Here is a 13,137-nt window from a genome sequence, read left to right on the forward strand (position 1 = left end):
GGGAATGGCGGAGGTGATAAATCACATAGGGCAGACGGGAGTGTTTAGATTAAGTGTGCGAGGACAAGTTCTGCGCCCATAATATGTTGAGCTGAAGAGAGCTGCAGAGAATGGAGCGCAGTGGAGGACGAGATGCAGGAGTTTACTGCAAACCAATTCACAGGATCGAGGCTGCGAAGAAGACTTTATAATTTGTATATTTTTTGTTTATTTAAACCAATCGACAGGTTATTAAATAAACCCTTATGGATTGGTACATAAACAGTTCATTAATTTAAGACATACAAAGTATGCTCGAAACAATATTGAGTTACATATTGTAAACTATATAATATAACAACAAAACATGCAGGGCAATAATTATTATCTAAAAGAGAAAAGACATTTCTTTGTCGGTAAAATCCATCTTTCGAAAAGAGGGCTAATTATTTATCATTTTTATAAAGTTTTCTTTACATATATGTGTACAAAAAAGTATTAAAAATACATAAATGAACTGTTTTTGCAATGTAAAATATACATTAATATCGAGGCTATACTGACAGAATGCATTAAATCAACAATTTTTATATATTTCAAATGTAGGTGCAAGATGTTGATTTCAAATTTTATGCTATATCTAGAGTAAAGATCACCCTTTTAAAGCTTTTTTTTTAAAAAAGGAAAATTGTATGAGAAATAATGCGTTGAAAAAATATAAAAGCTTTAAATGCGATTATCTCGGAATTTGTTTTAATGACTTCAATGCATTCTGTCAGTAAAGCCTCGATATATTAGAAAAATAAACATCGCCGTCCTTATGATTTACTCCACATTAAAATTTTAGGACCATTTTCTATTAGAAACTCACATTAAAAAAATCAGAAAAATGGGGGTGCGAACCCCGGAACTTAAATTCACCAGTCCACTACACTAGACGCCGAACCACGATCCGATTCTTGAACCACGAAATTTGAGTGTTGTACACAACAATTTAACTAATAGACCTTTTAATATGCTTGCCAAAAGTTTAAAAGACCCGGGTAATAGATAACACGAACCTTTAATAAAAATGTTATTTGAATTCCAGGGACTAGATGGTAACGGCCGGCCGCTACTCGAGCTGCACTTGCGGGTACAGTTCCACGTGGAGGCCGCCGAGGCCGGAGCCCTCGGGCCGGTGGCGCGAGGGCTGTACGCGCGCCACCTGCGCCACGAGGCCCGCTCGCGCCCCCTGCCCGCCGCCGTGAGCGCGCGCCTCGCCGCCTCCGCGCAGGAGCGCGACTACCTGCGCGAGGCGTGCGCCGTGGACCAGCTCAACGCGCACTGCTACCGCCTGCGCGCGCACAAGCGCGAGCCCGAGCCGGGCTCCGTGCGCCTGTACGTGCGCGCCGCCGGCCTCACCGTGGCTCCCGAGACGCGCCCCCCGGCCGCCTTCCCCTGGCCCAGCATAGGCAAGCTCAGCTTCGACCGCAAGAAGTTCGAGATCCGCGCCGGGGAGAGCCGCATCACCCTGTTCTCCGCGGCGGACGAGAAGAGCAAGCTCCTGCTGGCGCTCTGCCGGGACACGCACCTCTTCTCCATGCGGGCCTGCGCGGAGGGGGCGGAGCCGCGGCGGGAGGAGCACTCCGCCGCCCTGCCCCGCGAGGGGGACAAGGCGGAGCAGCGCGTCTCCGTCATCTCCAGCGCTAGCTCCGACACCACCTCCGGTATCGTCAGCGACCGAGTGCACTCCGAGGATGAGCCCGAGATCATGATAGACGCCCCGCCGACGACCGCGGTAGACGCGTCAGAGGCGCTGATGACGCCCGACGCCAGCGAGACCAGCGGAGTGTACACCATGGCGTCGTCCGCCGCCGTCCCGCGCAGCGAGGACGGCTACGGGCAGAGCGGCCCGACCCGCGCCTCCGCGGCCTCCGACTGCGCCAGCTTTTATAACGACGGCAGTTACGTGTCCGGGGTCAGTGTAGACGGAGTGCCTGCGTTCCGGGAGCGAGCTGACTCCGGGGCCAGCGGAACCGGGTCCTTTCGCGGCGACGGTAGCGATCCCACTGACCGACAGCACGGCCCTCTCAGTGCGGAAGAATTGAGCGACCTGATAGTCGGCCGCGGCGACTACCCGCCGCCGCTGCCCGCGCCGGTTTCCGAGAGCGATTACATGACGTTACTGAGGCCGTCGGGGCCCAGTTACCTGCCCGGTCACGAGGACACGGCGCCATCCGAGAATGGCTACCCGGAATCCGAACGACCGTACTCCCCCCCGCCTCCAGTACCTCCCAAGCGCCTGGACAGCGCCAAAGCGTACCAGTCATCGTTGCCCAATATTGTTGATGCCGTAGATGGAGTCGTCTTCCGCGGATTGCCGCCGAGACTGAGACCACCGCCGCCGTATGAGTCGGATCATTTACCACCACCCGAACCAGTGCTGTTTGCAGATCGGGAGATTTCGGAGAGTCTATGTGAATTGCGTCTCGGCATTCCGATTCGGGAACCCCCGCCGTACCCCGGCCGAGCGTGTCCGACTAGGTACCCCACATCCAGCCTCTTGCGAACGCGTTCCACCATGGGCGGGGGCCACGTGGCCCCACCGCCTCCGCTAACAGTGTACACAAGTCAGTTGGCACGCTCGCAGATAGAGCAGTACAGGCGACAGCTTTACAGCGATGTGGACTATGTGGTCTACCCGTTGCAAGATCCTGCGATCAGTCACCAGGATTATCTGGACAGCAAGTTGGCTGCGGCCTGTCCCCGTGGAGCTCTATGCCGAGGTGGCTCTGTACAGGCGTTGTCCGATACCTACGTACGCCTCCCGCCCTGCGTCACGCCCCCGAGGCGAGATCCTCCTCCTCCACCCTTCGGTAGGACAATGTCAGACGACAACATCTTAGACAGTTTGGGATCAGCTCCGCGTTCTCGCCGCCTTCCGCCGCCACCTCCGCCCTACCCCCGCCGGCCGCCACCTCGGGAGTCCCGGAGTGTAGGGTGCCGAAGCCCCACCCGAAAGATCCCCCTCCGGATGACTTCTAATCGTCCCGAGCCCATAGATATAAAAACCTTAAGAGAAAAGAGTCGGGAACTTGGATCTACCGCTGATAGCCCGCTTGTGTAACGACAAGTCCCTACTGAAACAGACTAAAGCCTTTGTTATGCCCCGTCACGGCATCGCGCGGGTGGCCCGGGAGGACGGGGGGTTGGGCGCGGGGGGGAAGGAGTGGCGGGGGCTGCCATCGCCACCCGGGGACGCCCTCCCCTGCCCTGCCCACCTCCTCGCCCGTGCCACCGACAACACCTATGTGCCTGATCCCCACCCGCGTCCTCCTGCCGTGGCCTAGTGTAGTGCGATATTCCTATTTGTAAGTTAAAACGAAGAAATAAAGTTAGACGGGTCGTCGTATATTTGCTCAACTTTGGTGTGAAGAACACTACAACTATTGTAAATTTGACCGCAAAAATGTAGAAGTTATTTAGTATCGTAACCGTGTTATTTATATGAAGGACGAAGACGAGCCCGAGCTCTGTCGCACTCACGCGTACCGTGTATAAGTATTAATACAAATATTATAATAATTCTCGAATGAAACCTTAGTTTTATTTCTCCAACTTTACCACCATAGCCTCTGCTGACTTGAGTGACAACTCCTTGAATACCAATTGTTTTCCCTCCAGATGCTGCTCAGTTGCAACTAGAGCTGCTCCTCCATAGTACCAGCAGGATAGGTCCCGGCTAGCGCCATTCGGGCCAAAGTTGACCAGTAGTACAAAGGTGTTACGGCGTGGGTACCATCTTTCCAGCAACAAGATGCCCTCTGAATGGCGAACCTGCGCATTAGGCAGACCCATTCCATCCTTCCATACGGCGCGTAGATAAATAGGAGGAGCTCGAGGTCGCAGCTCTGATAGTTCTCGTACGACACGCGCACCCACTTCAACGCTCCCACCTCCTTCCCCCTGAGCCCAAGGTAAAACTCCCGGAGCCGCAAACTGCCGCTGTCCCGAAGGCCAGGCCATAGGCACGAGGTTGTGAATGTGTTCAGACTCGTGAAAGTCCTCTTCGGGTTCAGAAATCTCTCGTAGACCAACTTCATCACCATAAAACAAACTGGGCGTTCCGGGCAACATCATATTAAATAGTAATGTAGCTGCAGTCTGGTTTGGGGAGAGAGCCGAAGACAAGCGGCGAGAATCTACACTTCCCACACTCCAATGTGGCCATGGATTTCCTGGTTTGTTCCACAGTTCTCCTTGCAATACACTATCTACTTGTTTTTTTATATTTTCGGTACCATTTATGGTATTTAAAAACACATCTACTAAATCGATTTTAAGCATCAGATGATTGAGGGCGGTATTTTTTGCTTTGAGAACTGTCTCGTAACTGACCATGAGTATTCTATCTTGCCCTACAATTTTTTTCCACTGCTTTAGGTGGTCTGAAAAGTTGGGATCATCTATCAAGTGTTCTGATCCTTTGAGATAAAACCCATCAATTCCATTAGATGTCCAATACCTAATTGCTGTAACAATTTGGTTATCTTTGACCACTCTAATGATGCTTCTCGTTGATCTTTTTAGTTTCCTTTCTAATGCTCTTTCTGTAGTGTTTTGAAAATCAACTGTCTCCACTACATCCAGTTTAGTAATATATGGATATAAAGGCAGGTCGAGGATTATAGAAATATTGTTATTGTGAAGAGTCTCCACGAGAGATCCCATATCTTTCAGAGTTCCCAAAGACGGATCTATGTCCAACAGTGATGTTATGTTTTTGTATCTTTCCGGGTAATACTCAGCTTTGAAAATGGAGTTTAATCGAACAGCCTTAACTCCGAGTGTTTTAAAGTAGTCGACCCGAGAAACTAAACCTCGTAGATCCCCGATACCATCTCCGTTCGAATCTTGGAAGCTTGCGGGAAATACTTCGTAAAACAGGCTTCCCTGGTACCATGGCAGGACAGGATCACAGGTGCGAGGGAGGGAAGCCACCAAAGCTATCACGGTAGCCAAGCAAGCCAGTAAACCGGAGAGAACTCCCCAGAACAAGACAGAACGTATCATGGTCCAGTTCCAGGATACAAAATTTGGTAGCTTGCCCGTAGATACCCTTCCCACCAGCACTTCTGACTTTCCCAGGTCTTCCTAAAATGAATTGCTTTTATGAGCATAGTAAATAATTTGATTATATTCTAAAAAAATATATTCGACACAAATTTACAGATCACTTGTGCAGTTGCACTTAATCAGATTTTTTAAATTGAACCTATGAAAACAGAGTTCTTAAAAATGACCTAAATAATACATTTTTACAGCGATTTTAATTAGTAATTTTAAAAGTTTGAATTAAATATTACAATTAGATTTTTTAAATTTACCTGGTCTAGTATGAGTGGTGAAGAATTTCCGAGGGAACGATAATCCAGCATGGTAATATTGTTGATGAGCTGCGCAGACACCTGATCTGCTGGTCCCATGGCAACTCCAGATCCAGCTGAACTAGAGTCTCCAGAACCACAAGCTCCCTCCTCTAAAGAATGAACAACAAGTTATAAAAAAGAAAAAATGTAGGTACAAAGAAATAAACCATCATTCTTACACTTTTTCTAATATGTATAATTACAAATAATAAGCTTAAGCTTAATTTGTCCAAATTAGTCGTAATTTGGTACAATCAACCTCAAACATGAACATAAAAACGAAACTGGCATCGGTTTGAATCACACCAGTTGCGAAAAAAGAATCCAAGAAAGATTTTTTCTCAATGAGGGACTTCAGCCCTACGGGAAATTCGATACCAAAAATGTATTTTTTGGTTGGGTAAAAATAAGAGCATTGAATTGTACCGCAATGTTTCTTCAAAATGTACGAAAAAGATAATAAAAAATATTTAAATAAATACAAACTGCTTTGAACGACGTCACTGTTCATATGAATCAACCAATGTATAATTCAAATGTACTTCTTTAAGAATAATTATTGTATGGATTGTATTGTCGCGGACACACAGATTAGAGAGGTCTGATACAGCAACTTGATTCAAGCATAAGGTTGCCAGCATGCATGGTCCGTCCGTAGTTTGGATGGAACCAATGCTTCAATAAAAATTTGACTTCTAAACAATTACCTAATTTTTTTAATCTAAAAATATCATCTATAAGTTAACTAATCTCTTTAGTAACTACAACAAATATTTTTCAATTAATTTGTTGTTAATCCTAGCGAACTGAGATTGGTTCGATGTTCATTATCATGACAACCCCACACACAACCTTTTGCCTGTGCAGCTATGCGCAGACTGAAATCAAACTCAATACATTCCGTCTAATTCTAAAGTAAGAAACTGCGTAAGTATATTGGTTCCTATGGGGCGGTCGCTCAATACTGAATTCACAAAACCGTGCATGCGCAAATTGAGATCTCTAAAGATCTCAATTTGCGCATGCACGGTTTAAAAAAAAAGCTACTAATAGCTTTGTGAAAGCAATTCTAACAAACCAATCCATTACAATATTTGAGTTTGTCGAAATGTCTGGATTCTGGATAGATCAAAAGACTGGATTTCACCCCCTCGGGAGTCATTGAGACTAACAAACTACAACAGGGGTGGAGAATACCTTAAATAAGGGAATATGGAAGTCTAGGCATTTACAGGGCTTATGGCCTGTCATTGGCTGGTTTAAGTGGCCACTTTACACACTGAAGTTTAAAAATTGGAAAATTGTTTTCAGGCGTTGCCTAGTATGTGAAATAATTCAGTCAGATGAATCTCTTCACAACAAAATAAAGGTTTCAGCTCTTTAACTTCACTAAAATCAACAAATGGAAGAATTAAAGAAATATGGATGTTCAAACATAGGCAAAATGGTGAATGTTACAAAGTGTGTAAAGTGGCCACTTAAACCAGCCAATGACAGGTCATAAGCCCTGTAAATGCCTAGACTTCCATATTCCCTTATTTAAGGTATTCTCCACCCCTGTTGTAGTTTGTTAAACCAATCCATGTTTATTTTTTGGATATTGTGATGTATGTATGTATTTAAATCAAGAACTAGGAAAAGAAGGGAGATATGTATGCAAAGACAGAATGATATGGCATTCCATCCTCTCTGCCTTCCCTAACGTGGAAACGTCATAATGGTTTGTTTTATCTTAATTGTGCAAGTCCCTTTTTTAAGAAAATTCTACTTTTAGATGCATCACCTTGTTTTTTCAAATTATCACATGTGGTGGTAATCTGAATCTTTTCTACCTCCTAGACTGTGGTTAATTTGGGTATTTTTATTTTTTTAACACAATGACACTTTTCATCATATAATGGCCACACAGATGATTAAACGTCAAATGATGTATAAAACTGTTTAAAAAATGGAAAAAAACTAACATGGTTTGGTCAATTCAACCTTATTAAGTGTTTTGGGTAATGCTTAAGGTCGCAATAATGATCTTAGTGTAAATCATCATGTTTGATTTCACATGTTCATATTTATTTGACGCTTAATTATCAGTGTGGCTAGATATGAAGCAATGTTTAAACGAAGAGAAGAGAAGATTCAGAATACCACTTCTGGTAACCTTTTTCAAAAAAAGTTATTTCTAGTTAGCACCAATTGAAAACTGCCACAAAATTAATATACATATTGTGATAAATCTAAGAATGCAAATATTGCACATTTATAAAAAAATGTATAAGTATGTCAGTTTAGAAGGCAGAAAGATGATTATCGATTGTTGCCCGTAGTCGATAATCCTGAGATTATGATGAGCATTGGTTTGTATGTTCCTGATAATTACCTAAGACAGCGTCAGCATAAATTGTTTCATATTCCGATATGCAGGACCAATCTGTCAAGGGTCGTGCCTGTTTGCAAGGGCTATCGCTAAGCTGAACAACATCGTTCTAGATGTTGATCTGTTCCATGTACCCAAAAGGGGTTTTCCGGAGCAGGATTACCTTACTACTTTTTTATGCATTTTTTCTATTTATAATATGTACGTCTTGTAATGTATATGTTATTTTTTTGATAAATGAATTGAATTTAATATATTGAGTTTTTCTACTGACATTTCTTGGTGGAACTGCATTTTAATTATAATAATAAAAATACTTCATAGTTTTATTCCACTTTTATTTATAATTATTTTATAAATGTTTTACCAGTGACCGGGTTTCGTCGTGACCGACATCGTCAGATTGCTGGGAGACTAAACAAATTTCTATGTTATATACAAGTGCAAGCGGGGGTTGTAAATCATGATTTTATATAATTATATAAATAAGAGAATTTAAATTCTTATAATTGTTATTACCTTATACTTAAATGATTTTAATAGTATTTTTATTATTATAATGAATTGAATTTAAATGAGATAATAAAAAAGTGAGTGAAAAAATGGTATTTACAGATAAAAAAGCTCGCCTCTTTATTTACAAAACAGGATTTATAAGGCATATTTGAAATTTTTTTACATATTTTAGGAATGTTTGAATCAAGATAAGATATTTATTCCATTAAAAAAATAAATCGTGTTTAAACCGCTGAATTTTAAAGTTATAATCTGTCCCGATGATGGGTATATCGACCTTAACATAATAAGATGGGTTGTGGTAGTGTTGCAAACTCAAAAAACATTTGGGTAAATACCATAGGAATGCAAATATTTTATTACATTTTTTTTTTTTTAACAAAATGGAACAACTATGCAAATACCTGTTGGGGGTAAGGTGGGCGAAGGAGGTCTCGGGGAAGGAGGCCCTTCATCCAAAAGTGCTTCCTGTTGCTCCATATTAAAGCACTTTCTTGTGTAGGACTTGAATCTTTTCGATGAATAAGTCTCTGTAAAAAATAATTATAAATAAAAAAATGTTTGAGGTTTACCAAGACATTTAAAAGTAGAACAAAAATTTATCCCAGCATGTAAAACATTGTTTTCTAGTTTTGTAAAAATACAGTAAGAGAAAAACAAATGTTCGTCAGAATGTTTATACATAAAAAGGGAGATAAATAAGGAGCTTGACATGTTTACATTAGGCATGATTTTTACATCTTGGAAAAACTGAAACAGTGTTATATAAATTATGAATTAACGCCATCTATGGGGACAAGTTTGCATTTTTTTCTTCTGTAAAAGCATTATTTTAAGATTGCAGACTTTATCACGAGGGGTTATTAAATTTTTTGTGAATGAATTAATTGTAATTGGAAAGTATTCAGAAACTCATGCTTAATTTTACTGTCTAATATTTTACATTACATAAATAAATACTGTCTTTAGCCGAGGGGATTTAAAGCCGGCACAATCACAGGTTCAAGTCTTGTAGCGGGCAGTTTTATTTAATTATAATAATGTGCTGAATTTGTATCACTAAAATATTTTACATCCCTCTGTTATTGGTTTGTTAAATCAGTATGCTTAATAAAAAAAATATATTAAATGATATCTTTGGTCTCCAGTGGATAAGTAGCTATATAAGTTATACCAAATTTATAAAACTATTGTCATGTGTTGAGTTAGATTCCATTTTAAATTAACTGGGTTGTGGTCCAGTAGCTAGTGTCGCGGACTCACAGGCAAAATGTCTGAGGTTTTTTTAAAAAAAGTATTTGAAAGGGAAAGTGAGGTTACGGATTGCATAATAAATGTAAACAACAAATGTTTTGAACAAGTAGAAGAATTAGTTTATCTGGGAAGCATGTTTTCAAGAGATGGAAGAGTAGAAAAAGATGTTGAAAGGCGAGTGAATGTGGGCAACAAAATGAAAGGCCCACTAAGCACAGTAATTGCTAATAAAAATATGTTAATCGAAGCTAAACTGGCAGTGCGCAATGGAGTTTTAGTCTCGACACATGTATGGAAGTGAATCACGGAACTGGCAGAGGAAGGATGAGAGCAGAGTGAATCGGGCTGTGGTACCGTGACTAGTGTCTCGGACTCACGGCTCAATTATCTAATTAATTAATAATTAAATAATATTAATTAATAATCTATTAATTAATAATCAAGATTAAGAAAGGGTCTCTGAGATGGTTTGGTCACGTAGAACGAATGGACGACGAAAGAATTGTAAAACAAGTATATATGGCGAAAATGAACGGAAACGTGAGACGAGGACGGCCAAGGAAGACGTGGCATGATCAGATAAGCCAAAATCTTAAGTCTGGTGATGTCAAAAGCAGGCAGAACCGAAGGGCATGTATGACATGATGTATGAATATGGAAGAAGCTAGGAATGTATGCCAGGATAGACGTGTGTGGGGGTCCATTCTCTCTGCCTACCTTTACAGTGAATTGGCGTGATGGTACGAGTAGTAATAAACATAGATTGGGCAAACCAAGACATATTCTTCATTAACATTACCTGACAACTGTTGTACCCTTGGTGAGAAAATAATTAATTAAATTATATAATGTAAACACTATAGACAGGTTGCCCACCGCATACCGCATCTGAGGACTCGAGTCTCCTTGGAGGTGCCCACATACAAAGAAAAATTGGTCGTTGCCGAACAAAAAAAGCTTCCCGAAGAAGCTCTATGTAATCTTGTGGCCTTGACAACTATTCCAGAAGCACTCGCATAATATATAGGCAAGTAATTTATTGGAGAAAAGAGAGAAAAGAATTAATCTTTGACTGGGATTTAATTGATTGGACATAATCATTACGCAGAAACGATTACAAAGCTTGAAATTCTTTTTAAAAGCTGCCAGGGTTTATAATCCGATAGAACCTATAAAAGGGCCACAGACAGTAGCGAGAAGCACCATTCGGTGTTCATAGAGAGAGGTAAAGGGACAAAACCATTTATAAAACCAATAATTGGCTTATTTGTAATTTGTTTTGTTTTATATTTAAGATAAATATAGCTGTTGGTTAAACAAATAAAAAAATAAAAAATGCATTTAAAAGATTTATTAGGATATCCCCAGTAGCACAAAGGGGAATCGAAAATATAAAAAAAAAAATTGTCATTTAATTTATGATGACCCGGTAAAAGCTGGGTCGTCCAGTGATCAGGGTTACTCAAGGAGACCTTGAGCGCAATAGACATATATACATTGCCCAGATGGTGGACGCTGCAGGGATATCTAAACGTTAGAAAGAAGTTATTTATTTATTTATTTTACAGAAACAAACAGTCGACAATGATATTATAACACAAAAAAGATACGATTTAAAGACAAACCAGCGAAGTTTCTTAATAAAAATCATACATATGAAATTGTGGTACAACAAAAGGGTGTGTTTGTGTGTATTTGTATGAGAGTAAGTGTAGAGGTGTATTTGTGTGTATTTGTAAGGGAGTAAGTGTTCAGGTGTGTGTAAGCGCGAGCATCATTAAATAGCAAGTGAGAGCGTATCGCAGCCAGAAAAAATGAGTCTTAAATTATTTTTAAATAAATTAAGAGGCATGTTAAATATATCAACAGATGAAAAAAAAGCATAATAGTTTGAGTAAGAATGATAGAGGAAAGAGTGTTGTGCATAGTTAGTGCTACAGACTGGCAGATGGAATAAATACTTATTTCTTGTTATGCGAAAGGGGACATTGAGATAAATATTGGAGAGTGGGTTAAAAGGGTCTACTTTATTGTAATAGTATAATTCAGATATAGTGCGTCTATTTTCAAGGGTAATAAGTTCATTTTGTTTAGCAGATTGGCTGTGAGTGCAAAGCGATTTATTGTTTTAATAATCAAGGTATTAAAAAAAAATTCGTTGAACATTTTCAGTCCTTACAATGTTTTTTATGTATTGTGGGTTCCACACAACGGATGCAAACTCCAAGTTACTGCGTACAAAAGTTATATTAAAGTATCGTTTAAATGTGGACAATACAATAGATATGGCAATATTGTCTTATCCCAGCTCCGTGAACAGCCTCGAATACGCAGGACAGAACGCTGGGACAATACAAAAATTCAGCCCCAGTTCACATGCGAATATTACAAAAATGAATACACAATGTGGTGTTTATTACGAGCAAATTCTCACAAATGAGTATTAATGTTTTGTAATTGTTAAAGAACGAACTAAATAAAAAAAAAAGCGAAGATCGACTGCCCGTCTATCTCGGTGACAATGTCTCAGAGCAATGTTTTGTCCTACAAATTGCTGTTTACGTGTGGACAATGGTCGAGTCCTGGGACAAAACAATATTGTACATGTAAACCGGGCTTAAAGGCAATACAGAGCATAACGATCCAGAAAAACAAAATAGTGTCTGAAAGGTAGTGAAACTTTTTAAAGTTAAAGACGGTAAATCTTTTTCCAGCTTGGTAAATTTTGTTTGTGATTATGTTTATTCCCCCATCTTTACATAATATTATGATTTAAAGCTATTTCAATGTGCAATATTTTTGGAACATCCATTCCATGATTGGTAAATTAAGGTAAAAGGTCAAACAGTGCATCATTCCGATTCTTCATAATAGTGTGATATTTTATCTCTACTATTAACAAGACTGCATGAGAAATAAATGTGGGAGAAGTGGAAGGCAAACATTATCCACTAAAAGACGACAATATCACTATTCTTCAACCAATTCATTAAAAAATACGAAATAAATAATTATCGACGAGATCTTTCTGCTTCTCTATTATTTTGAAGCCACACAAGTTTTTAAAGTGAGTAAAGATATTATTTATGATTTTTTTTAAATGCGTGATAACATAATATAAATCGAATTTCCCACTGATAGCAAAACGGTCTAAATATATAAACAGTATTTAGTTATCACTTAAATAATGTACCTTATAGCAGCACTATTATTGTTATCAAAATCACACACTAGACATTGACTCGCGGGACTAATAATGACTTTTTTACGACATATCCACAATCTCACACGAGCTTTTTTCTAATTTTCATTCATCTAAATTTAGCCACCCTGTTTGAAAGCGCGCGCAACTCCGTGTATGGAGCGAATCACACTGACTTATAGTTTTAGTGAAAAAAAATAACCATCAACGTTGTGTTTTTACTAGCAGTTGGAAATTAATGTATCTTTTTACTCAGTCGCGCTTATTACTGCTACTCCATCCACGGCCTTGTTATGCGCAGACCACAGAAAATATCATTGCTGCCAACACAATAATAAAAATATTGTAACGTCAAAATAAAGCTAAACGAATGTCAATTGAATGATATTATAATAATTAATTAT

At 40.2% G+C, this 13,137-nt stretch overlaps 2 protein-coding genes across 2 annotated transcripts in view; one reads left to right on the plus strand and one right to left on the minus strand.

Annotated features, from left to right (window-relative positions):
- ex (FERM domain containing expanded) overlaps window positions 1-3,559 on the plus strand; it is a 61,741-nt gene extending 58,182 nt beyond the window's left edge. Inside the window, exon 4 of the mRNA XM_088235024.1 lies at window positions 1,070-3,559. Coding sequence (XP_088091150.1) covers window positions 1,070-3,088 — 2,019 coding nt within the window. The 3' untranslated portion in view covers window positions 3,089-3,559. The remainder of the gene's footprint in view (window positions 1-1,069) is intronic.
- On the minus strand, window positions 3,354-12,874 carry LOC148275922 (amino acid transporter heavy chain SLC3A2-like). The gene is made up of 4 exons (XM_088235026.1): window positions 12,725-12,874; window positions 8,682-8,807; window positions 5,349-5,500; window positions 3,354-5,115 (listed from the first exon to the last, which is right to left on the minus strand). The coding sequence occupies exons 2-4, from the start codon at window positions 8,755-8,757 to the stop codon at window positions 3,568-3,570; spliced, it is 1,776 nt and encodes a 591-aa protein (XP_088091152.1). The 5' UTR covers window positions 8,758-8,807; window positions 12,725-12,874; the 3' UTR covers window positions 3,354-3,567.
- Window positions 12,875-13,137: the final 263 nt, after the last annotated feature.

This window comes from Micrasema longulum, unplaced genomic scaffold, assembly GCF_059751315.1.
Source record: "Micrasema longulum isolate JH-2025_06_02 unplaced genomic scaffold, ASM5975131v1 h1tg001317l, whole genome shotgun sequence".
Taxonomy (NCBI): Eukaryota; Metazoa; Arthropoda; class Insecta; order Trichoptera; family Brachycentridae; genus Micrasema; species Micrasema longulum.